This window comes from Lepisma saccharinum, chromosome 21 (assembly GCF_977018435.1).
Source record: "Lepisma saccharinum chromosome 21, izLepSacc3.1, whole genome shotgun sequence".
Lineage (NCBI taxonomy): Eukaryota > Metazoa > Arthropoda > Insecta > Zygentoma > Lepismatidae > Lepisma > Lepisma saccharinum.
This window is the reverse complement of record NC_139249.1, coordinates 11306425-11334152: the sequence shown is the minus strand read 5'-3', so window position 1 is coordinate 11334152 and position 27728 is coordinate 11306425. Positions and strand designations below refer to the sequence as shown.

The following is a 27728-nucleotide window of genomic DNA, read 5'->3' as shown; positions in this document are numbered from 1 at the left end:
ATATTTCAGTTTGGGCGTTATTCTGCTCTAACCTTGGGCATTCTGTGGGGATTGAGCCGTCATAGTTCGTTATCCAAAAAGGAAGCAAATCGTAGAGACATATTAGAAAAGAAAAGGGTAGCTGAAGCTGAAAAGAAAGAAGCGGAGAAAGAGAAGATGCTCAAAGGTGAAATACATAGGATTAGAATTTAATTTATTTCAAGCATGACTCCTTACAGCTGTACATTACCTACAGTATTGGTGCGTTTTTCTATCCCCCCCCTTCCTTTTGCTTTTTTCCCCTTTGGTTTATATTGAGTCCACAGTTACAACATTTTCCTTTCCTCACTTTCACTACCACCCGTCCCTGTGGCGGGGTGGTTAGCACATCGTGCTATGCTGTCAGAGGTCCCAGGTTCGAATCCCGGCCTGGGCATGGGTGTTTGTGAGTGTCCATTCATCAATTTCATCATATCATCACTCGTCCCTATCTTCACAAATCAGCCATAAGTGCCACAAAAGCGAAGTAGAGTAAACTAAATCAAAATCAAATCACTTTCACTACCTGTTGGGCTCCACGGTAGACTGGTTAACATTTCATGCTACAATGCCAGGGATCCCAGGTTCGAATCCTGACCTCACAAGGGTGTTTGTGAGGGTTCCTTCATCAATTTCATCATATCATCCATATTCGCCTTTGTGATTAGCCAAAAGTGGAAGAAAAGCTAAGTGCTCCCTGTGCTTTGCACCATGTCATGAAGGTGTATAGGCGGTGTGGCGTTAGAGCCCCACAGTTTCTTGATTACGGCCAAAGGTGGGGGTGATGTGATCAGTACCACGCTCGTGACTAGCTTTACCTCCCAGAGTAGCCACTTGAACAGATGGAAAAATTCCCGGTTCTCGAAAAGCAAAGTAAAATAAACTAAATCAATGAATCACTTTTGCCCCAAGTTTATTGAATAGTTGACCTTGACATTTAATAAACCCCTTTCATTAATTTTCAGTCTGTTTGTTTGCCCTTTTGTCCAGACAAAGTGTAAGAAAGTTTCCAGCTTCCTTATTTTCTCATCTTCCCTCACCCATCTTACTTCATCATACTCTTCATTTTAGATTCATCTATATGCTTGCCTTCCACGTTTCTTGGTATTTTGAGGGAATGTGATATTTGATGTGTCTCCCCCTTCCTAATGGCTAACATGCATTGCTGTCCTCTCATTTGTGTTTGTTTTGTGCCCATCCCTCAGTCTGAACCAGGCCAATGCTGTTTTTTTCCACATTGTTCCTGTTGGAGATTTATCTATAAAACTAACCACGTTTATTCTTTCTTTATGTGTGCATATAGCTTCAATTGTTTATTTGTGTATATCAAATGCCATAAAAAACCTGCACCCCCATTGGCTAATTCATTCTGAGCACGGTGTCTTGTTACTGCCATATCTTTGCACTCTACAGTTTCAGTGTGCGCGGAGAAGCCACTCGGGCAACAACTGGAAACCATCGCGGACAGTTACGGATATCGTAAGCCTAACGTGGCTATGTTTTTAGTGGTGTGTTATCGTGACACCAGCTGCAAACTTTGTGTAAAACAGTTTTCCCTAGACAGGAGTGCAGGGAAGTGTGATTTCGTGTTGTGTGTATAAATTATAATACATAGTTATGGTTATCAGTGTGCACCTGTATTTTTCTTTACAACTCCAAGAAGATTGCGGTGAACTTAGCCCTATAATTGACACAATCCATTCCAGAGAGGTGTAAGTAGTAACCTACAATTTTGCTTACATTTAAATCCTGCCGACTAGGATCATCAATCATACATGGTCCTACCGGGCCGGATACATCGTTCACAAAAATGGTCCTCAACGGATCGGATTTCGCAACATAAATTTGGTCCTATCGCGCAGGCTTTCGCATCAGTTCCCTCTTCTCTATTCCAGGTTGTAATCCACTATTATTGCTTAATATTTTTCCACCTGTTTGTAAACATTTCTGTCCTATTCCCACCAAAGAATAGTGTCAACAAATTCTGCATCTGCTATCTTACAATTGACCCAGTGGTACAGAGACATAATTTATTAGCATGTAGCATCTACAAAAAATAAAATTTTTGGTTTTTTCATTCCTTCTATCGAAGATTTGATGTTTTTTGGAAATTGCCTAAAATTTCAGGGTTAATCCGTACCAAATGGTTCAGCACTGGTCGCTCGACCATTTTTAAAATTTTTCATTTATTTTGTCGTAACCCCTGTACAAGGGTAGTTTAAAACAGGCATTTTTTTTCTAAAACTAGACTTCGTTTGAAGATGGCGGCCATCTTTGTTTCATGACTTGCAACATTTTTAGCCTATGCAGACAGTTGCGATAATTAAGATAACTCAGCTAAGAAAAATTATAGAAATCTGGGGTAAAAAACATTGTTTTCAGTACATTTCAGGCTACATTTTATGTTCCGTATCTTTTTTCACCACATCTAATGCAAATGGCTGAAATTTAGGGTCAAAACTGACTGATATTCAATTTTGAAGGGAAATCAATGTATAGGATATTCTTTTTTTAGTAGGTAAGCAATGAAATATCAGAGCTATAATTTTTTTTAGAGGAAACATGTACATCCAAAATTTCAGCAGAAAATATTTGACACACAGCCGTACACACCTTTTCGTTGTTAGCTACTAGCGGGCTTACTATGCCCTTCGTATGTTGCAATTAATCAATACGTACAATAACTGTAATTGCAGGATAGTTCATTAAAAGTAAATAATTATAATTGTAACTAATAACGTAAATTTGTCTGTTTTTGCCAAACTTCCCCTTGTTGTGACTTTATCATGTAATATCAATCTCGAAATTTTTTACAGGTACCTCTGTATGCAGTAAATATCAAATTTTATTAGTTTCCCAACCAGATATTGGTTTGATTTCAATTTTAAGTCAACTTTATGCACGGAAGGCTAATCGAGACTGGACCTTGTGACGTTCCTTTCTGGTGTTCACCAATGGATCACGGATCACTACGTCACAGTAACTACCCAATCTCCTTGTGCGGCGGAGTTATGAGACTCTCCTTAATGTTATGCTACAATGATCATTCTCAGGACGAAACGATTTGAACAAAAAAATAGCTTCTTGCTATTTTACAAATTTAATAACACATTTTACCTTTAAACAATCACTGCAAAATAACAATAATATTCACAAACGCAATCACATTTGAATTAAGTTGCGTCTTTTCCTATAAAACAGTGTTTTTCACTAAATAAACATCATCTCACGCAACTCAACTTACTTTTTCCTTTTCACGCACTGTTGTCCTGGCAACGGAATCAATAAAAGATTGGACAGTTCTACAAATGTTTATAAACCGGAAATGACTTCCGCTTCCGATATTGCGTGTAACAAATATACAGCAAAAATTACAAATTTAAATCAACACAAACAACAGTATTGAAACTAACAAATATATCGAACAGATGTCTGTGAAATTAACAGAAAGCAAATAAACTATTACATATGGCCAAAATAAACAAGGCGTATCAAGTTCTCCTCCCATACAAACAAAGAAAATTGAGGTAATGTTCATGAACGAAATTTTCTTTGCTACGAAAATTAGTCCCTTTTGGTCTGGTGATGCCATCTTTGCAATAATTCCTGTGTTCTTTCAGGTGAACAATTAATTTTTTTCAGGTTGGAAAAATTTTCCCTTCCTATTAATTTTTCCTTCCAAGGATCCAGCAAGTTAGCTGTGTTGTGCTTAACATCCTCGACTACATAAGGGTCAACGAAGTATTCAAAGAACTTGGATATTTATTTATCTTTAGCTGAACTTAACCTGTGGTTCCTTTTTAAAACCAGGTCTCCTTCTTTCAGTGTGTACGAATGGGGATTGATCCGTAAGTTCTTTTTGTTCTTCTGTCGGTTGTTTCGCCTTTGTGCGATAAATAATTTGGTTTCCCAGGCTAGAGTCTTCCACTCACTGTCTTCAGGCCAGTCTAATTCCTGCAGTAAGTTAGCTGCTACAGGTTGATTATAAAATAACTCCACTGGGGCATAACCGGTAGCCTCGGATATAGAATTATTGATGAGCCAACAGACAGTCCTCACTTGTTTGCACCAGGAATCGTGTTTCCGATTGCAAAACGTCCTTAGAAGTCTTACAATCTCCTGATTGCTTCTCTCAATCGGATTGCTTGCTGGGTGATAAGGAGTGGTCCTAATGGGTCTAACAGAGTGGTTTTCCATAAATTGTAGCCATTGCTTGGACAGAAATTGGCTTCCTCTGTCGGACAGCACATACTTAGGTTTCGGATAATGGGTGAAGTAACCCTGCTCTAACTTCCTAATAATTTCACTAGTAGTGGCTGTTCGTAACGGATAGGCTGTTAAGTATCGGGTTCCTACATCAATCAAGGTCAGGATATAGTAGAATGATGAAGACTTAGGTAGTTTGCCAATGATGTCTATTGACAGAACTTCGTGTGGTTTCTTTTGGGTCGTGGTCAATTTCTCTCTACATATCCCAAGCTTATCGGGCTTGTTCTTTGAACATATTAAACACTCTTGAATATATCGTGAAATTTCTGACTTCATATTTTTCCAGAAGTACCTTTTTCTTACTCTCTGATAAGTTTTCGTAAACCCAAAATGGCCAGAGTTATCATGTTCAGCCTCCAACACTTTATCCTTTAAAATTTTCGGAACCACTATACAATGGAATTTCCTTTTACCACTAGAATTTTTAAATAAAAGGTCTTCCCTCATAAGAAAATATTTAGCCTCTTCATCTCCATTATTTAACTTCTCTGATATATCTTTACACATTGGATCTTGACGTTGGGACTCCTTCCACAGTTGGATCTCCTGGTTAGGTACGAGAGTTTTCTTAGCTGACCACACCTTTAGAATGGTGGGAGTGTTTTCTTCTGTCTCCAGAACCCCTTCAGCTACAGGATAACGGCTTAGTACATCAGCGATCTTATTACTCTTTTCTTCCACATGAATGATCTCATATTGATATTGTTGAAGTTTCAGAGCCCATCGCGTTAATCTGCCATTCCAGTTGCGACTATTTTCTAACCATATTAGATTTTTATGATCAGTATAAATGAAAAATTTCTGACCATACAGATAAACTTTAAAATGATCTATCGCAAATAACACAGCTAGACACTCTAGTTCTTGCACTGTATAATGCTTCTCATGGGGCTTTAATTTTCTGCTGGCATACTGAATAATTTGAATCTCAGTCAGTTTTATTGGAGTTTCGTGGTTTCCTTGAAATAGAACCGATCCAAGTCCTAACGAAGAAGCATCACACATTACGCAAAACGTCTTAGAAAAATCGGGTTGCGCTAACGCCGGCAGTTGCACTAGTTCCTGTTTCAATCTTCTGAAACAGTTTTCTCTTACGTTGGTCCATTCCCATTTAACGTTCTTTGACAACAATTGTTCTAAAGGGGCAGATTTTTGTGCCAAATTCTCTACAAAACGACGTCTCCAGTTAATCAGCCCGAGAAATTGTTGCAAATACTTCTTGTTCCTGGGACGTGGAAATTTCAAAATGGCTTCGTTCTTCTTAGGATCAACCCTGATGTGTGTTCCGGATATAATATGGCCTAGATATTTAATTTCTTCCTTTCCGAATTCACACTTCTTAAGTTTCACTGTAAAACCTTCCTTCTGAAGAGTATCCAGGACGAATGACAAGTGCTGAAAATGTTTGTGAATCGTTTCATCAAATATCAAAAGATCGTCTATATAAACTGTCAAGAATTTCTCAGTACATGGATTAAACAAATTGTGCATGGAATACATAAATACAGCTACAGCATTGGTCAAACCGAAAGGCATTCTCGTAAAACACCAAGATCTTCCGTTGTATGTAAAGGCTGTGTATATTTGATGCTTCTTACTAATTGGAATTTGTAAATATCCTGAAGCAAGATCCAAACAGGAGAAATACTTCTTCCCTCTAAATTTCTGTAAAGCTTCCTGAATTTGAGGTACTGTACTCCTGGGAGCTACAATTTGTTTATTTAGTTTTCTAAAATCAATGCAGGGTCTGACCGACCCGTCCGGTTTATCCACTACCAATAAGGGATTTAAATATGGTGAGTTGCAGTGTATAATTACTCCCCACTCTTGCCACTTCAATAATTCTTCTTCCAACATTTTCCTCTTGGACAACGGAACAGGATAAGGATTGGAGAAAACCGGTTCTTCACTGGTCAGATTTATTTCACAGATAGAATTCCTAGATAATCCTGGCTTGTCGGCGAATATTCTTCTATATTTCAACAATAAATTAAATAGCTGTTCCTTTTCCTCAACTCTCAAAACATCTGAAGCAAAGGCTTTATCTCTTATGTCTGCAGGGTGGCGACAGACCTGGAAAACCTGGAAAACCGGGAAAAGTCAGGGAATTTGAGGTGTCAAAAAAAGTCAGGGAAATGTCAGGGAATATCATCTTCATTGACTTTGAAGTTCGAACACTCTTTTGACGAAAATCGTTATAACTTGGGCACTATGGGAGCAATCTACTTCGGATAACTTTTGTTTTGCAGCTAGAATATTAGCGCATACAACCGTGTACAATTTAGAACACCGGTCCGAGAAAGGGGGCTTGGGGGCATGGCCTCCAAATTTCAATGGAAAAAACAAAAATCTGAAGTTTGCCCCCTCTTCTCCCGTTATTTTGGGGAGAAGGCACAAACGTTAGTACTCTTTTCAAAGAATGGACATTTCTCAAGAGAGTGAAACATGTTTCATGTTCTTGGGTGCCATACAAGTTGAATAAAAAGTCAAAATGTGATTTTTTTTTAACGAAAAATAAGGTAATATGCATTTTTGGAGGAAAATTGTTATAACTCTGGCACTATGGGAGCAATCTACTTATGATAAGTTTTGTTTCGCAGCTAAAACATCATAGCATGCAACCGTGTACAATTAAGATCACCGAACCGAGGAAGGGGGTTTGGGGGCATGACCACCGAATTTCAATGAAAAAAAAATCTGGAGTTTGCCCCCCCCCCCCTTCTCTTGCTATTTTCGGGAAAAGGTTCAAATCTTAGTATTCTCTTCAAAGAATGGACGATTCCAAAGAGATTGAAACTTGTTTCATGTTCCTGGGTGCCATACAAGTTAAATAATGAGCTAAAAGGTGAGACACTTCGGAAATATGTCATGGATATGTTGCGGAGAGGGGGGGAGGTTGGTCATCAATATGAATTTACCCAGGCTTGCTCCAGACCTGTGTCAGAGTTTCAACCCAAACAGAAGAGTTTGAGGGTCCAAAAAGCCCTTTCATTTCGTGATCTGCACCATGATACCATATGGTTTCATAAGGCCAGAACGACCTTACTCTGATGATACCATAAAATATCATCGGGGGAGTAAATGTTAAGCCTCTAAATATTACGTGGAAAATGCATTGAATTATAATTTTTTTCTTGTCCGTATGCGAGTAGTAAGGAGACAGAACTGTCAACAGATGGCGGGGATGGGAGCGGGTGGCGCCGTCCGATAGTTGTCGGATGTCGTAGTAAGCATTTTGTTGGGCAAACTGAAGGAACATGGAAACAAATAGGTTTCATTAATACATACGATTGTGGTCGAATATCGCCACCCGACAAAGTATCTCACTACAACATGTGACAGAAATTGCATGCATGGGACTCTTATGATTTTTGTTCGATGTCTTCAGACTGCACATCCAACAAAAATTGTATGCATAAACAAGAAGAGCTTTAGACTGCAAATATGCCTCTGGAATTTTATTACTCTTCTGGCTCACTTCACCTCATTTAATGTAGCAGTGCTTACAAAGGTTTTCTTTCATCATCCTGATGTATTACTGGTTTCGCACAAGTTAACATACGTTTACAATCACATTGCACTATTCTTAGATATCAAGAAGAATCCTACATAACTGGATATATATTGAATACTATCACGAAAAAGTGAAACATAAATCTGCATTGGTGAACGTTATATAAGAATTGGCAAGTGCATGCTTCCAACCTCAAATTTACTGCAACACTAGTATTGCGATGCAATTAACACCATTCTCTGTCCTGTCTGTTTAAACTCGTGAGAGGGGGTCATTAATCTCTCACTGAGTAAGGTTAATGTCCAATATTATGAAATAAAATACTAGTAATCAGGGACGTAGCTAGGTTGATCAGTTTGGGGGGGCCCAAAACGTAAGATTTTTTCTATCAAACTATTATAAATTAACAAACTATTTATACACCATATAGGCCTATACTGTATACATACATAATATATGTATGTGTGTGTGTGTGTGTGTGTGTGTGTGTGCGTGTGTAGCCTATATATACAGGGTGTTTCTAAAGGTCGTTTACAACGCTTGGGAGGTGATTCCTCACACGAAAACAAGCAAAAAGTCTAAGTTCCATTTTTACGACTGAGGCTTTGTTTCCGAGATAGGAGCCTCGCAAAAGGTGACAAAGTGAACGTCACACCTAACTGGGACGAATACTATCACAGATAGAGAGGCGGTTCCAAGGGAATCATAAAGGAATCGTATGTGCTCAGTCCGGAAGTCACTATGAAAAGTTCACTGCACACATGCGCAATGGAGTCCTCAAAGGAATTGGGGATTTCCAGCAACAACAATGCATGGAAAAGGTATGTAACGCAGCAAGAAGGACCGTGACAATGAGAAATGCGTTCAAGACAACACATCCCGACCTCAAACATCAAAACATGACCACCGAACACAAAATCCGAAAAGTTGAGCACGGTTGCATACCCCAGTTACACGCGAGGAATGAACGAATCATGTCATGTGGCATACGAGAGACAGGAGGAGGGAAAGAAAAACACAATATCAGATGATTGCGACAACGTGTATTTTTACACGCGACAACTACGTAATATCCCCCCCCCCCCCCACACACACACACACAACAAACAACAAATGCTACAATATCTTACGCACAGACAGTCCGTGTCACTGTACACCAACTGAAGATGTCACTTTCACCACACAAAGGGGGTGGGGAGCAATACCAAAAGTGTTCGCACGCGATCATTGTGACGTAAAAGAGACCAGTTTTGGAAGCGCTGCACAGGCAAGTCTGGCTCTCGTAGTCTACGTTTGACCTTCATGACTGCTGTTCCCGCGAGAGGAGCTCGAAGGGTTGGTTCTCTCCGGCAGTCATCCCAATCGTGTTGCAGGTGCTGGGATATGATCAGCAGTTCGCTCTAGGTTGTCATACGCATTGAAGAGTACTAGTATGTTGCATTGAAAGAAGTTGACGTGGTGGAGTGGGCAAGTCAAGTATCGCAACAATTGGTCTGTGGTGTTCGTACGGTGATACGGCCAATTTGTGCAGTGTGCCAGTGTTAAACAAAAACAATACTTTGCAGTTCCAGCTCCCTATTACACAGATGGCTGCGTATACGACCCAGCAGCTAGCAGACATGCATCTCATGTATGGGGAGGCACGTGGTAATAGCCGTGAGGCAAGGCGTCTTTATGGAGAACGCTTTCCACATAGACGTTTACCGTCTCACACCTTCTTTCAGGTAGTGGACAGTCGACTGCGTGAAACAGGGTCAGTGTTACCACCGCGACAAGAAGTTGGAAGACCCCGAAGTGTACGCACACATCAGTTTGCAGAAGATGTGTTAACAGCGGTCGCAGAACATCCTGGCACCAGTACGCGAGTGCTCGCTCGGGCACGAAACACGTCTCATGTGAATGTTTGGCGAGTGTTGTCAGATGAAGGAATGCACCCTTTTAAACTGCAGAAAGTACAAGAACTGTTACCTCGTGACTTTCGCCCTCGTATGGAGTTTTGCCAATGGTTGTTGCATCAGCTGGACCCAAACCCTCACTTCGGGGCAAACGTATTGTGGACAGATGAAGCCATTTTCACCAGGATGGATGTCTTCAATAGTAGAAACAGTCATGTATGGGACTTTGACAACCCACATGCACTTTTTGTGGCCCATCACCAGCACAGGTTTTCAGTAAATGTGTGGTGCGGGATAGTACATGATCATTTAATTGGACCATACATTCTCCCTGTTCGCCTGAATGGTCGCACGTATCATGCATTTCTTAGTGAGGTTCTGCCTGAACTGTTGGAGACCGTACCTTTGGCACTGCGGCAAGAAATGTGGTACCAACACGATGGTGCACCAGCTCATTTCGATCGTAATGTACGACATTTCCTGCATGACGTGTTTCGCAATAGGTTCATTGGTAGGGATGAGCCTGTGCCTTGGCCACCGAGGTCGCCAGATCTCAACCCTCTCGATTTTTTCTTCTGGGGAGAAATGAAAACCCTCGTATACGACACACCTGTCACATCAGCTGAGGACCTCGTTGCTCGCATCAACGTCGCCGCCGCGACGGTAGCAGATACACCTGGCTTGTTTGCTCGTACTCGACAATCCTTGATTCGTCGCTGTCATCTCTGCGTAGAAGTAAACGGCAGACATTTTGAAAACCGTCTGTGATTATTGCCCTCGGCAAATACCAGTGAGAACACTTTTGGTATTGCTCCCCACCCCCTTTGTGTGGTGAAAGTGACATCTTCAGTTGGTGTACAGTGACACGGACTGTCTGTGCGTAAGATATTGTAGCATTTGTTGTTTGTTGTGTGTGTGTGTGGGGGGGGATATTACGTAGTTGTCGCGTGTAAAAATACACGTTGTCGCAATCATCTGATATTGTGTTTTTCTTTCCCTCCTCCTGTCTCTCGTATGCCACATGACATGATTCGTTCATTCCTCGCGTGTAACTGGGGTATGCAACCGTGCTCAACTTTTCGGATTTTGTGTTCGGTGGTCATGTTTTGATGTTTGAGGTCGGGATGTGTTGTCTTGAACGCATTTCTCATTGTCACGGTCCTTCTTGCTGCGTTACATACCTTTTCCATGCATTGTTGTTGCTGGAAATCCCCAATTCCTTTGAGGACTCCATTGCGCATGCGTGCAGTGAACTTTTCATAGTGACTTCCGGACTGAGCACATACGATTCCTTTATGATTCCCTTGGAACCGCCTTTCTATCTGTGATAGTATTCGTCCCAGTTAGGTGTGACGTTCACTTTGTCACCTTTTGCGAGGCTCCTATCTCGGAAACGAAGCCTCAGTCGTAAAAATGGAACTTAGACTTTTTGCTTGTTTTCGTGTGAGGAATCACCTCCCAAGCGTTGTAAACGACCTTTAGAAACACCCTGTATATATACATATATAGTCTTGGAAAGAAAAGGAGCAAGGGCCTCCTCGGTGGTGCATGGTAGCATCGTCGTCTTGTATTCAAGGGGTTCCGGGTTTGATACCCGGTGGATGCTAATAGTGGTTCGGATCCCACTTTACACTATAGAACGAGTCCCGATTAGCCTAACTGTGTATAAAGTGGACTTAAAACACCAACTCAATCAATCAATAAATTGGAAAGGAACATGATTTTCTTCTGTAGTCCCCAACAGTCTACGGATATACTCTCGCGAGATACACAGCCATTATTCGGGAAACTAAATGCAGAATGAACTCATTAGCTTCATGGCTGATACACCAAGAACAATGTTATTAGTCTTTAGATTTGTAAATTTGCTGGAAGAAAATTGAGAAGTAGATAAAACCCTTTTCCCTGGGATATAAAGTGCTGGAACCAGGTTTACAAGTATTGGCAACAGTGCAAATATGAAATGTGTGCGTAATGAGTTCAAGCTAGGCATCTCATGTACACAGTTTATACCGGAATCGAATCCGGTATCTCTTAGTTCAAGGCGACCGCGTTAAGCACTATTCTAAAGGGCTGGCCCAAGTCTTCTATGGCATCTGATTGTTCACTTGGGAAATGATGACGATAAGAAATTATATGCACACGTCTAATTTCTTAAAATTAATCTTATTTGTGTGTGGAAAACTGAATATATGATGGCACTGGATAAAACAAAGTTCCCACACGCTCAAATGATTATGCTCTCGTCTTTGGTTCGGCAGGTTCAAAAACCTGCCCGGGTTCGATTCTTGATGGAGGCACATAGTTGTTTGGATTTCACTTTAAACTGTAGGTTCACTCCAGATTAGCCTTACTGTGCACAAAGTGGACTTAAAACACCAGTTCAATTAATCAATCAATCGAAATGTTCAAGGTTCGATCCCTGGTGGTCAGGCCGGTAGCCAGACTTTGATTTCGGAAGGGGCTTTTCCCTTATCGGCAGCCGCCATCTAAAGACGAAAAGGTTAGGGGAGGAGTAAATGCGCTGAAGATGAATTTCTTGGTATATTGCAACTTACCATATACAAGATGTTTAATCCTGTTAATGAAGTTAATTTAATTACTACTACACATTATTAAAATCAGATATTTGTAGGATTTTTGGGAAAGCCCCCGAGCCCCTTCGCTGGGTATGTGCATGCTTGTATTAGTTCCAAAATTTCTGTCCTGTTCCAACATCGGTCTTTGCTCTCCATTCCACTCCACAAATCCAACTTTTAAGCAAATTCTTTTACTGTTACCTCAGCAGCCCTTTGGAACAAGTTGCCACCTGAAATTCAGGTCTCTTCCTCAATCGTGACGTTCAAAAAATTGTTAAAGTTACACATATTATACAATGAAAATTAAATGTTTGATTTCCCTAATAATATGGCGGGTGCAGAGAATAATAGAAGGACGTAAGGCACAAAAATGATTTAACGTAATAGTTAAGATTAATTATCGTCAAAGTATACAGTTTAGGACTGTGTTTCAGTATGTGTAATGTTGGACTGTGCTTAAGTAAGTGTAGTGTTATGTATTTGCTTGTACGCGTGTAAGGGCAAAATATGTATGTGTGAGTGTGAGTGTGTGTGCCCGTATCTATGTTATAGGTTAGATTACCATTCTTATATGTAATTTTTCTTTGTATTTTTTATTTCTCTGTAATTTTATATTTTTTTTTCTTTCTCTATTTTTCAATATTTTAATTATTTTACATTCAATTTTATTTTGTAAACATGGTAAAGTGGAAGAAAAGGCTCCACAGCTTAACTTCGCCATGTAAAAGAAGACGAAATAAATAAATAAATAAATATACATCGTGAGGACAATTTGGGAAGTACTTGAAAGCGATTGGAAGCAAATTCTGCTCTCGAAAGTATGGGACTCGATGTGATGACGCGCAACCGAATGAAAGAACTCTTCACAGGCCTAGTCCTTCAATATTAATTTTACTGACGAATTGTAAGTTGTTCTCGGCCTCCTCGATGACGCAGTGGTAGCTTCGTCGCCTTGTAATCAAGGGGTCCCGGGATCGATACCCGGTGGAGGCACATAGTGGATCGGATCCCAGATTAGCCTTACTGTGCATACAGTGGACTTAAAACACGAACTCGATAATTGGAAGGTTTTAGAAGAACTAAACATGGCTTTTTATGCATCGTACAACTTTGCTTCTTTTCACCCTACTTTTACAGTTTTTCTTCCTAAGAATTCCACTGACATGAGTATAACACGCTACGAAACCAGGTTCGGACATTGGACAGGTATGGTTGTATCATGTCTGTCCCATCGCCATTCCTTCGGCTCATCATTCATCCTCATCGTCGCATTTAACCCAAGAGGTAGAAAAGCAACGTAATATAGAAATATATAAATGATTGATTTGGTTTATTTTACTTCGCTTTTCTGACACGTTATGGCTAATCGTGAAGATGAAGATGAAAATGAGTGATGTTAAATTGATGAGAGGACCATCATAAAGAACACAACACACCCAGTCCGGGATTCGAACCAGGACCCCTGGCATCGTAATGCACCTTGTTAACCACTGCACAACAAATAGAAACAGAAAATGCTTGATAAGTTATTTGCTTCTCCATAACTCAATATATATTATAAGTATTATTCACTGTATGACTAGAGATTAATTATATTTGTATGTCTAGCCAACCTAGCCACCTAAGCAGCAGCAGCAGCTTCCACATTTGCAGGTGGAGGCTAAATTAAGAAAAATCACAAAGTCGGAAATATATACAAATTTTGTAACATAATACTTATAGAGCATGCAGACGGCTGTAAAAACAATTGCTACATACCTAGTTTCCTTCCTTAATTGAAACGTAGTTTATTCTTCATTATACATGAAATCAACTACCCTGGGAGTCGAACCCAGGATCTTGTGTGGTAGTCAGACTCTCTTTTAGAATGCCAATATGTTGGATATTTAGTCGATCAGTCGATCCTGATCCATTGTTTCCAGAGGAAGGCAGCTTCTCATTCGACATTTTACTCGCGATGTAGGAAAACGAGATCACAAACACTACGTGATGCTATCTTCTCGCGTTTACAGAAGTTTACACCGCTGGGACAACAAATCCTACTTGAAACTGACAGATATCAACTGTCCACCAAATCAACAGATGAACCGACCACTTCGATGTTTCTCCAAATTTTCAGAAAGTGGCCTTTCTCTCCTTGCAGGGGAGGTCATTAGCAGGAGGGTTGGTTGAGTGCATGTGGGAAGAGCCGCTATGTCATTCATTCCAGCGCCGAAAAAGGGACAAGGAATAGGATTCTGTTCTTGGAATTTGAAACGCATGGGGATATCTTTTTTGAACCATAAAATAATTAACGCAGAAAGTTCTAGCCACCCGTAGCTAAATCTTCCTGTTTGTGTCGTCCTTTCGGCGCCCATGGAGCCAGTGCAGGGCCAAATGAAGAGAAAGTGCGGGTTTTGGGGGTGATCCTGGATCTGGTGTGCAGCAGGGAGGAAAAGTACATTTTCAATAGGTCTCAGACTTCCCTGACCGGGGCGGACCACAAAACCATTAACTGCATCCCCTCCCAATACATCTGTTTGTGTTCAACACGCAAGAAACAGGGAAATAGGAAAGAAATGCCTTGCTTGGGTTCGTGCTACTGAAAATTGAAGAAGTGTTTCAAACTGCAAGCAAAATTTACTGAAGAATTATTTTGCAATATTTGTCATCAAAGTAAAATTTCCAGCAAATACAGAACAGTTTCCCGGGGCCACGTGGACGTTTGCCGGGGCCAGTGCCCCTGCGTGCCCCCTCCTAACGACGTCCCTGCTAGTAATAAATACGTAAATATTTTAATATCATATTTACTCGAATCATTCAATCATAAAAGCAAATCACTTTCTTCAAGAAATGACTTTTTTCTGCCAGCCCTGCTAAATGTTCACTTTCCATCTACTTATTTATACGAGGGGTGGCCAGAAAGTAATTTCCGATTGATTTTTCGCAAACGCCAAAACTGTGAAAAATGGTAATTGCTGCGAAGTTATGTTTAGGAATGTGCAGTTATGTCTGGACACATTTTTCACCCTTTATAAATATCGAAATAATGCGAATTTGGCATAAAACGTCAATTGTTGGCGTTTTTGGCGATTTTTTTTTAAAGAAATGACCTTTAACAACAAAAAATCCATGAAATCCAACATTCTTGTCTTTTCTAGGACATGTTTGTGTACATAAAACATGCAAGTTTTCCAACATTTTACTCAAGAGTAAACTATTGAGTTATACTTACATGGAATAATTCCGACAGCCACATTAAATCATGTATTTCCCACGATTTTTTCAACTTCTATCAAAGCCATTTGCATCACAGAGCAAAATGGCAGGGTTCTAACAGGAGATCGAGTGCGTATCTACTGTCACACGGGATCCACATCCTCGTATTTGTCGCATGAGATATATTTTGAATGTCGATGTCGATCCCCTGCGTTGGAGAACCGGGATGTTTTCCACCTATTCAAACTGCTTCGGCACCCACCCAGCTTCATATGAAGCTGGTACCTTGAGGAAACTTCGAGGGATAAAGGTAACTAGGAGCATGGTGCTGGTCACATCACCCCCACCTTTAGCCATGATCAAGAAAGTGTGGGGTCCTAACTCCACACCCTTATACACCTTCATGGAAAAGTTCAGGGGAGCACTTTACTTTTACTTCCTCAAAAATCTGTTCCAACATATCAAACTGTCACGAAAATACATAGACCATGTGATCTACATTTTTAAATAATCGTTTAAAAGCACAATGGATTATTAAGTTTCGGAATATTTGGCCGATAAATGTTCTAAAACAAAAACGCGAATTTTGGGAAACATAATACTGTCAAGTCAAAAAAAGATAATGCCAATTTTTGGTGCCATAATATATCGGTATCTGTCACGTGAGATTGATTGATTTTAATTTTTTGGGTGCATCGCCACTTATGGTCATTCAGTATATATGGGGAAAATTCCATTATCTAAAATTCTTACCTTACAATTAAAAAAAAGGTGTATGGAAAATAACTTTCCCAAAATAACTTTCAAGATATCAAACTCTCACGAAGAGGCGTAAGCCATGTGACATACAATTTGAAACAGTAGTTTAAAAACACCATGAAGGAATAATTTCAGATATTTACCAGAAAATGCGCTAAAATGAAAATGTGAATTTTGAGAAAATTAACACCGTATAGTAAAAAATAAGAAAATACACCAATTTGAAAAAAAATAACAAAATATCAAGGTCCCTACCGATTAGGCATAAATAAAACAAGAATATCAGTTGTAATTTAATGCATTAGTAACAGTGAGTCTTAACCTAATTTTCGGCATAATCACCACCGTTATTCTGGCATTTGTAGTAGCATGCCACTACATTTTGTATGCCCATTGTATATGTGTCTTGACAGCAAAGACTGGAACTAGTAGCTGTCAAATCCTTACCCTACCAGAATCCTCTTCAGTTAAACAAAGAGATGAAAGTCGGTACATTCAAGGCCAGGGCTGTACAGGTAATGGTCCAAGAACTCTCACCTGAAGTGAAGCGAAGGGCACGTGTGTACTCAGCTGTATGGGGTTGTGCACATTCGATTTGCCTTCCGTGAATTGTCTGCACCATCGTCTGACCATATGCGACGTCCTGTCTGACACCTCACGCAATTGCTGGTTGCTCTGTGCCAAATTCTGAGTGTGCATTGTAGGCTAGGCTCGGTGGAAGACTGTATGAGAGCTGCAATCTTTAACCTAGAACTGTCCTAAAACGGCTGCATTGCAACTGTACCAGATTACTGCTACATGTCACTTCTTCCTGCCTGTATGGATGTGTGTGTATCTCTGACCACCAGTGCTGCGTATAGGCACCATTGGAGCTTTTTTCAGGATGCCCCTCGTATATGAACTTTCAGAAGCTTTTATTATTAGAGTGTTCTTGTTTTAATGTATGGTTAGCTAAATGAGGTACCTATACAGTGCAATTCTATAAATTCTTTGCGTTAAATTTCTAATACCTACATACCCTTTTCGACATCATTAATGGTATAACTGCATGTTGTCAGTTTCACAGTACTTCACTTGCATATACTGTACTGAAGCAGAAATCCCATTGATAATGTAAGGAAATATTACACTTTATTTTGTTCGATTCAATTGTTTCACTTAACATGCAAGAGTTAAGTTGTTTGCTTTACAGAGAAGAGAGCTTTATGCATTGAAAAATGAGTCCGCATTCATGGTTCTTGCAAGCAGAGGGTTCCAAACCTCAGTGGAAATATCAACATATAGTACCGAGAATGTATAAGGAGACTGATAAATTACAAATTGTATTTCTTAAATCAATTACTCTAATTTCATTTAGTCGTAACTTTAAAAATAATCAAGTATTTTATTTTAAACTTACTGCGTATGACAAAATTCCGTAATCCTTCCCTAGCTTGTGAATTGTAATAATTTTCCAAATTCACTATTTTGCAGTTTGAATTCAAATCATAGAGAATAGAGAAATTGAGTCAATTTCGTAGAAGATAATATTGGTACTTAACAAAACCATACGTGGATCTGTATGAGTTTATTATTTCCATTTGCAAAAACATCGATTTAGTTTACTTTGTAATTGTCAGGGAAAAATGTAAATTTTGTCCTGGAAAACCTGGAAAAGTCAGGGAATTTCATTTCTGCTTGTTTGTAGCCACCCTGGTCTGATTCTGTTGCAGTCCACTCATCAGCGTTAGCTTCTTCCTCCGCTTTTGTACACTGTATTAAGACTGTATTCTCCCACGACTCACCCTTCTGTGAATCTCCAGCGTTAGGAAGTAAATGTTGCTCTACTGTGTGTCCCCCATTGATCAGATACAATTTTTCAGCGCCTGCATCCAGAGTGACTTTGTATCTTCGAAGGAAAGGATAACCAAATAATAAGTCAGCTTCTAAGCACTTGACCACATATACCAAATCTTAAAATATAAAACCTCCAATTTCAAAATTTATTCGCCTACAACCAGCTATCCGTGATCTTTCTTTTCCAGCAAAATCTTTTAATATTACGCCTGGACACTTCTGCAATTTAAGACCAGGTAATCGCTCTCGTACTTGAAGCCAAATATTATAATTCATAAGGGTGCATTCGCTACCCGTGTCCAGAGTACACTTTATTTGGAATCCTAATACCTCAACTAAAATTTCAGGTTTCTTCACATTATCCCTATCTTCTTCCATTATCGTCTTTCTAATTTTTAAATAATTTAGAGGAGTGGCTTCGATATTCAAGTACAATACTTCTAACGGATCTTCGGTTAGGAATGGATCTTCACTCTCGTCGCTTTCTTGTTCTTGCATGCCCTTCATTGCAAGCGTAAGAGCGGCGCTTACAACGGGCGCTGGGCTAAACCCAGAACTTCATTGCAGTTAATTTCCCATGGCGACGCTGTAACTCTAAGATTACTGGGAGGTAGTTCTTCCGTCTGTATTGCACACTCTTTTCGTTCTGGAGTTCTTTGATCCCTTCTCCAACTATTTGTGTACGGCGTAGTCCTTCGATAAAGCCGGTTACTTGTCCAGTTTCTATTCTTCCACCTTCCACCCGGGAATCGTTGTCCTTCTCTGGTGACTGGTTCCTTCTCATTTCCGCTCTCTGCTGTGCGGGATCCTCCAGGATTATTATTAGTAGTTGTCATCTGTACTCTGCGAACCCGAGGTTGGTTAGGTCTCCTTTCTTCTGCTTTATTTACGTCGCCTCTCCAACCATCTATCTGTTCTGAGGCTTCGTACTTCCCCAAGAAGTTGGTCAACTGGTCAATGTTTCGAGGATCCCTTGTAAATACTAACTGCCGTATTCTGTATGGGAGCTGATGAATAATTAAACTTAACACTTCTGTTTGGTCCACATGTTCGACCAAATTACAGTATGACCCGTAGATGTCCCAACAATAATCCTCCATAGAAAGACCTGAGGATTTGGAATATCTTCTGTTTCTTAAAATCTGGATCTCTCTCTGCTTCGCTTCTGCAGAGGCATACTGTTTTTTAAACGCGGCACAAAACTGTTCAAAAGACTTCCACCTTCTCTCGTTGGCAATAAACCAGGCTTTAGCTTTCCCTTTCATTACAGAAGGAAGCACCTTTAATCTATAGTGCATAGGCATTCTCATTATGTCCATGGACGTTTTCAGTTCTTCCAAATAACGCTCCGCTGATATGGAATTTATTTCTCCGGTAAATTTGCTGAGAGAGTTAATATCCGATATTCTAAAAAAATGTCCAGTGTGAGATGTACTATGAGAGACATCAGGAGATTTATCAATATCTTCTCTGGGTATCCCTTTTGTACTTTGGATACGTCTTCTCCTCTTACGGTTCCTTTTAATCAACAATTCAGCAGAAGATACAGATTCTGTTGAAGATATACCGGAAATCAAAGGGTCATTATCATCTCTCACCCATCGAATATTTTCCACAGATCTGTCAGTATTTCCAGCAGTCATTCCTGGATTTCCTTGCACAGATTCTAGATGTAATCTCTCCAACTTCCCTAAAAGGAATTCCTCCATAAAATAGAACTTCTGGTTAATTTCTTTATTCATCTTCTCACTGTCCTGCATACACAAATTCCTTGAAGTACTTTGCTGATCCACGATGGATTCTATCCTTGCCTTTACGGTGTCCAATTCATTCATTACTTTTCGTCTGTCTACTTCCCTGACTTCTTCTATCTTATTTAGTGCATCTCTACCTTCATCAATTTGTTTTAACAAATCACATCGCACAACTTCCAATTCTTCTTTGTTTTCTTGTCTTCTGTCTTCTATTACTTTCATTATTTCATTTTTATCATCTTTCCGCTCATCCTCAATCTTCTTCATCAATTCTTCTCGGTCTGCTTTCATTCTCGTCATCAATTCCTCCTTACCATTCCCAAATACCTCCTCTAAGTTTCTGAAAGCTACTTTAGTTTCGTTTCTTCCGTCTTCAATGATCTTCATCAATTCCTTCTTATCCTCTTTCCGTCCTTCTTCAATCTTCTTCCTCAATTCATTCTTATCTTCTAGCCTTCCTTCTTCCATTTTCTCAAACCTCTTTATCATTTCATTCTGATCTTCTTTCCTTCCTTCTTCAATGATCTTCCTTAATTCATTCTTATCTTCTTTCCTTCCTTCTTCAATTCTCCTTAACCAGCCACAAAGTACCTCCATATTAAAAGTCGCACTATCCGATTTGCAATTTTTACAAACTAAGTCACCATCAGGAAGAAATTCTCTGGATATTGGCAAATTTGCACACCCTAAATGGAAATACGCCTCGCATTTCCTGCACTGAACTATTTCGTCCAAGGGCTTATCTTTATCATCACAACAATTCAATTTATCCATTATCTTCTTGCTCTGGCTTCTCAAAATTATCCTACTCATACCTTGACATCTCTGCAAAATCAATCACATGACTTACATCTATGTGTTATCAGACTATGTAACGCTCGACAATTTCCTCATGACTTCACACTGCACAAAACACACGTCTTTTTTTTTTCACACGATATTACAGTTACATTTATCCTTTTACATCATCGGGGCCTTCACGTTGGTCGCCAAATTTACCTGTGACGTTCCTTTCTGGTGTTCACCAATGGATCACGGATCACTACGTCACAGTAACTACCCAATCTCCTTGTGCGGCGGAGTTATGAGACTCTCCTTAATGTTATGCTACAATGAGCATTCTCAGGACGAAACGATTTGAACAAAAAAATAGCTTCTTGCTATTTTACAAATTTAATAACACATTTTACCTTTAAACAATCACTGCAAAATAACAATAATATTCACAAACGCAATCACATTTGAATTAAGTTGCGTCTTTTCCTATAAAACAGTGTTTTTCACTAAATAAACATCATCTCACGCAACTCAACTTACTTTTTCCTTTTGACGCACTGTTGTCCTGGCAACGGAATCAATAAAATATTGGACAGTTCTACAAATGTTTATAAACCGGAAATGACTTCCGCTTCCGATATTGCATGTAACAAATATACAGCAAAAATTACAAATTTAAATCAACACAAACAACAGTATTGAAACTAACAAATATATCGAACAGATGTCTGTGAAATTAACAGAAAGCAAATAAACTATTACATATGGCCAAAATAAACAAGGCGTATCAACCTACAGTTTATTAAAGTGGGATCCGAACCAGTATGTGCCTCCACTGGGTATCGAACCTGTGACCCCTTGATTACAAAACGTCGACATAACCACTATGCCATCGGGAAGAACTTTCCAACCAAATGTATATTTGGGGCCAAAATTTTGAGAAAAATGAGCATTTTCAAAGAGCTTGAACTCAATGCGGAAACCAGCAACAGAGCTCAATATTTTCTGCTGAAACTTTGGATGTACATGTTTCCTCTAAAAAAAAATATAGCTCTGATATTTCATTGCTTACCTACTAAAAAAAGAATATCCTATACATTGATTTCCCGACAAACCTTGAAATTTTAGGCAATTTCCAAAAAAACGTCAAATTTTCAATAGAAGGAATAAAAAAAACAAAAATTTTGTTTTTTGTAGAGAAAGAGCATATCTTTGCAATGATTTTCAACATCAAAAATTTTTGGTTCCATCATACCCACATGAAAATTCAGATTTTCGTAACCTAGTTTTCCCACCACAAAAATTAGGCTACAATTCCATTTTTGGTGGCCGCGGTGGCTCAGTCGGTAACGCGTCTGACTACCATGCTCAAGGTCCCGGGTTCGATCCCCAGCTGGTTCAAATCCGGGAACTTTTCTAACGGTGGAAGCGGCCCCGGCACCTACCCAGCGTCGAATAACATGGGTACCTGGGGGAAACCCTGGGGGGTAAAGGCAGTCAGGGGCGTGATGCTGATCACATCACCCCCACTCACGACCGGATCAAGAAAGTGTGGGGCGTTACCCCCGCACCCCCTATACGCCTTCATGGCGTGGTGCTATGCACAGGGGAACACTTTACCTTTTACCTTTACAATTCCATTTTTAGTCTTTTTATAGTCATTTGTAAAATTTTTTGAGTGCTGATGTATTTTTTTCTGGAATCTTCATTATTTCATTGAACTTTTTGTAAAATTTCAAAGAAATCTGATGATTGGTTAAAGAGAAATGCAATAAAATGTAAGCAAGGCTAACTTGTGTCGAGGGTCTCAAGAGTAACAGACAACACTGATTTGATGACATTTGAAAGTGCTGTAAAATGAAAATCGTTTGAGATAGAGTGATTTTTTTTTTGGGTGTTTCTTTGAACCATAAAGGAAACATGTATACCAAATTTCACCGAAATCAGAGTTGGTGGGTGTCAAAATAGTAGTTTTTGCGTTGATTTGATGTGGAATGACCCTACGGCTAACTTTCATGTTTGCTACAGAAAATAATATTCTTGTGTAAGTTGTTATATCATGAAGAAGATGCTGAATATCTAATACCCATAACTAAAAATAAATAACAAGTCAATCAAACCATAAGATCCCCTCATTTTTGTGTGACAATATGTAGAATTGGTAGGTAAACTATGAGATTTTGTCCCCCCCCCAAAAAAAATCACATGATGCAGGTGCGTCATGAATCCCCCCTGTGCAGGGGCGCCGACTTGTCAAAATTATTGGGGGGGGGGCTCTGATCACTCAAATAAATTAATGAATAACTCACACCCTCCCTTTTTTAAAGTTTTGGCCTCAGTGTTCGGAATCTCGTAAAAGCCCATGAATTCCTCAAAAATGTTAAAATTTTCATTTACAGTTCGAATCAGAATGTCAATTGTTCACGAATGGATATGTCACAAGTTTTGTCAACCATAATAGCAAAATATTCCCGACTTTTAATATCTGCTACCATGGAGCGCAAAATAGATCTTCCTAATGTATCAATGATCTCATTCTTGTAGCCCGAACGTCCCATCCACTCTCCTAGTTCATGCACATTTTATTTTGAAAATCTTTTTAGTAAAAATGTTTACAATACTCACAATTATATACTTAGTATATAGTAATAAGTCATGTGTTTTGCTGTATCTGTCATAGCCCCTCAAAAGTTGATGGTTTAGCGGTCTCAGCCCCCTCAAAGTTGATGGTCTAGAACGTTTCAAATGTGTATTTAAAGTTAAGTTCATGTGGCACAATTCAGAGTAAAATTTACAAGAGAAGCAAAATAATACATTAGATTCTCTTAAGCAAATTTATTTGGGGGGCTCTGCCCCCAAATTGTTACAATTGGGGGGGGCTCAAGCCCCAAGGAGGCGGCGCCTATGCCCCTGTGGGCACCCTTGGCTGATCACATGGGAGCAGTATATAAATCGTTTGCATTTGATGCAGCATACTTGAACAAAGCTTATAATTTTGAAATGTGGGAGCACTTTGGTTATCAGTCACTCCCTTATGTGGGGGAAACCATAGTGGCACATCATAGTTTTAACTGTGATGATAAATTGATACAAGAAATTTTTGCATGTTTAAAATTACAAGGGAGAATTGAGTACATTTTATTGAAATGTCGTTAATTGTGACATGATGAAATTTGAACACACACTAAATGATTTTTGTCATTTCTCATCCTAATGGGTTCCTTGCCTATGCAGTAAAATGCAATTTATGTCTGGTTAGGAGCTCTGTAGCCATGCAAGTCTTGCATCTTCATAATTACTACAATATCAGCTTTGTGCATAAAACTTACAGCAGCATTATGTACTTGTACTATAATTTGACAATAAAAGTATCAAAATATAGTGCATGAGTTAGGGAGGATGGGCACAAAGGAATAAGTCATCTATTTAATGATGATGATAACTGCTGTAAATTTAGAATCATTTAGGTAAAATTATTTCTGCAGCTAAAAAAAAAAACGTGTGAACAAAATTGAACAATTTGTTTCAAGATGGTGGATGAAAAACTTATTTTCCACATGTTGCAGGCGGGCCTCCCCGATGGCGCAGTTGTAGCACCCTTGCCCTGTAATCAAGGCGTCCCGGGTTCGATACCTGATGGAGGCACATAGTGGATTGGATCCCACTTTAAACTGTAGGTCCAGTCCCGATTAGCCTTACTGTGCATAAAGTGGACCTAAAACACCATATCAATCAATCAATCACATGTTGCAGGCAGGCTCTATGCTATGCTCTACAATGTTTTTTTAGTGGTCTAGAATACATTTTCAGAGCATAAGGAATTAAACTGAGTAATTTTTTAGATATAATTGGGCCGGAATTTTGCAGTAAAACTTATAAAATATTATTTCAAAGCTTAGGAGAGGAGTGTAAAATCACACACGTTCTACTTTTGATAACCACCATAAATGCAAAGCTTTCAAGATAACTTGAAGGATTGATCTCACATTGTATTTGAAAAATATTGGTCATCATGCTTAAAGATAGTACACGACAGACTGATTTCACATGGCTTGGGAAAACTTTAAATTATGCTTATATTTGACTAGGTTATATTTTCGTAGATTAAGAAACACAATTCTCAGCATCACTTGAGTTTTAAGTTTTTAGTAAAAACTGTAATCTAGTGTTTGTTTTAGGAAGGTTAGGGGTAAGTCACCAATTTTGAGACCACAATAACTGCAACAAATTTAGAGGTTTTTAGCTGAAATTAGTCACATCTAGATTCACCTTGGGAATGATTTTATTTTTCATGCGAGTTTGTTCAAAGTATTTCAAGATTGTAGATAAAATATTTATTTTTCTTATGCTGAGATAGATTCCAAAATTTGATGACACTTTGAAATCTCTGCCTAAACTACATTTTTGGAGATTAAGAAAAGAGACTCTATACCCTGCGAGAGGTTAAGTTTGAAGCAGGTTTTATGTATTATAACCCACGCGAGAACGGCGCTCAGAATCTCCAATGCCAGTCTTTTCTCTACCACCGAGCTGTTCACAGACAGTGAGAAAACCAACATTATTGCATCGGAACTATATTCTGTGTGCACGTTCGGGTCTGTGTAAGCGAAAAGTTGCTGCAAACTAAGCCTCTCACGGGGCTTAGAATTTTAGGGCTTCGCTTAAGCTATAATTTGACAATACATGTTTTGAACTATAGTCCACGTTTGGGGATCGTTGTGGACCAAATTGGAAGTCACCAACGTTTTGACCATGGGAATTGCCTTTCTCGTAGCAGCCAGATATTTTGGAAGATGTATTCCATTGGGATGAAATCAGCCAGACAATTAAATACGGCAAACTTATAATTTGGCATGGTTAGTACATGGAGGAGGAGGTATTTTTACTTCAAAACGTCCATAAAAATAAATTGGAAAAGAGTAAGCGCAAATGTGATAAACTGTGAACAAACTGTATTGAAGCAGATTTAAAACATTGTGTTACATAGTATTTGTGGATTATTTAATGGTGTATGGCATATGAAATAAATGAGATAAAAAACGTGTTTGTAGTTGTAGCATAATTCATTCCAACATCGGCACAACACTGCATTTGCAAAATAATTTGTTTCATAAACTGAAGTTCAGAATGGTTTTGATTGATTTGCTTTATTTTACTTCGCTTTTTGTGCCACTTTTGGCTAATTTGCGAAGATGGGGATGAGTGATGATATGATGAAATTGATGAATAGGCACTCACAAACATCCATGCCCTAGGTGGGATTTGAGCCCAGAATTCCTGGCATCGTGGCATGATGTGCTAACCACTCTGCCACGGAGGCTGGTGAAGTTCAGACTGGAATATTCACTAATCGTATTAACAAAAAATGTGCATAATCTTGAAAAAATTCCCACCTTAGATCACCCACTCCGGGAATCGAACCTGGGACTCCCTCGTGGAAGTCAGATGACTTATCAACTATACAACTTTTCTTTTCCTCACTTCTTCGTAGCATCCAACTTTCTGCACAAAATGATATTATACTTCACACATAATGCTTCATTAGTCTCTTCCCTAGTTCTTTGTTCAAAGGTCAAGGAAACACACTTATTATTCCTTTGGTGTTAAGGCATTTGAAGTATAGCCTGAGCCTTCTCCCCAATGCCGGTCCATTCTTGCATCTTTTGTCTCCATCTTGTCCCCAGTATTCTGATAGACAAGTAATATGAAATCAACCCTTCAGTTTCTAAAAAAATAACTTTTTGAAGTATGAATTTTCCCAAGCTTAAAGGGATCAGTTTTTGTCAAAATATAATTATAAAACTTTGGATAGTTGAAACGATTTAAATTATACCAAACCAAGACTTGTGCAAATTATTGTTTAGATGTTGAGTTTTTGTTTTTAAGTCCACCATGTACACATATAGTCTAATGAGGATTAGACCTACAATTTAAGGTGGGATCTTTGTACCTTCACCAGCTATCAAACCCGGGACCCCTTGATTATAAGGTGACAGCATTAACACTATGCCAAAATACTGTATACTCTCTCAATGTATGTGGGCCTCCCCGATGGCACACTGGTAGCGTCGTCACCTTGTAATCAATTGGTCCCGTGTTCAATAACCGGTGGAGGCACATAGCGATTCGGATCCCAATTTAAACTGTAGGTCCAGTCCTGATTAGTCTTACTGTGCATAAAGTGGACTTAAAACACCAGATCAATCAATCTCTCAATGTATAGTAGAGTAAAAATTCCCCTCAAAAGATATATCATTTCCATGTGATTTTCTCTAACAGTTAGACTTAATTTCTTAATGTAAGTTACCACAAGCTGAAAATGCTGCACATGTCCAGGTAAAAGAAGACCCGTAGTAACTAGGGCTGAGCCGATACCAAAGCCGATGTATCTATATCGAAAAGTATTGGGTGGAATTTATCTACAAATACCAGCCGATACTTTCCCCTGCATATTGGTGTTTCACGGGGGTCCACAAAAATGTCTGCGCGACACTTTCACGGAGTCTAATTATCCTGGAAATTATGCAAAATTCAAACTTTTTATATTTTGCATGAAAAACCATATTTTGTGATACATAATATCTATTTTAATATTCTGATGTAATGCTTGAATATTCTAAAGTAAATATCTTGGTAAATTGATGTATATAATTGGACAAGAATTTTTACACAGCGATATTGATCAATATTTTGAACAAATTTTAATTATTGCAATTTCAAAGTATCGGTATTGGTTGAAAGTGGTATCGGCTCAGCCCTAATGGTAACCCTATTCTATGTGTATAGTTTTACAAAAAGTATAATGGTATAAGGTATAAATTTTGCATTATTATGTATAGCTTAGTTTGATTTTCTCTAAATATTGGAGATTTTGAGTTACAAAATGGTATGCATGTATACATAGAAATATAACATTTTTCTGTGTTATGTTATGTCTAAACATTGTTTCTCTTTGCAGAGGAAATGGACTACTTCAATACAGCACTGGGTATTAAAGAAGAACCAGCAGCTGCTGCAAAATAGTAGTCATCCATTCTAGGATGAATGAACTAGGAAGATAATAATGCCTGTTATTTGTATTGTATAGGGATTGATGTTTCTGTTGTATAATAAATTGTATTAAATATTA

General features: G+C 39.0%; 1 protein-coding gene across 1 annotated transcript in view; it reads left to right on the top strand.

The window, feature by feature from the left end:
- The window catches only part of ATPsynE (ATP synthase, subunit E), a 34175-nt gene extending 6447 nt beyond the window's left edge, over positions 1-27728 (top strand). Inside the window, exons 2-3 of the mRNA XM_083142531.1 lie at positions 10-166; positions 27558-27728. Of these exons, the coding sequence (XP_082998657.1) occupies positions 10-166; positions 27558-27622 (222 nt within the window). The 3' untranslated portion in view covers positions 27623-27728. The remainder of the gene's footprint in view (positions 1-9; positions 167-27557) is intronic.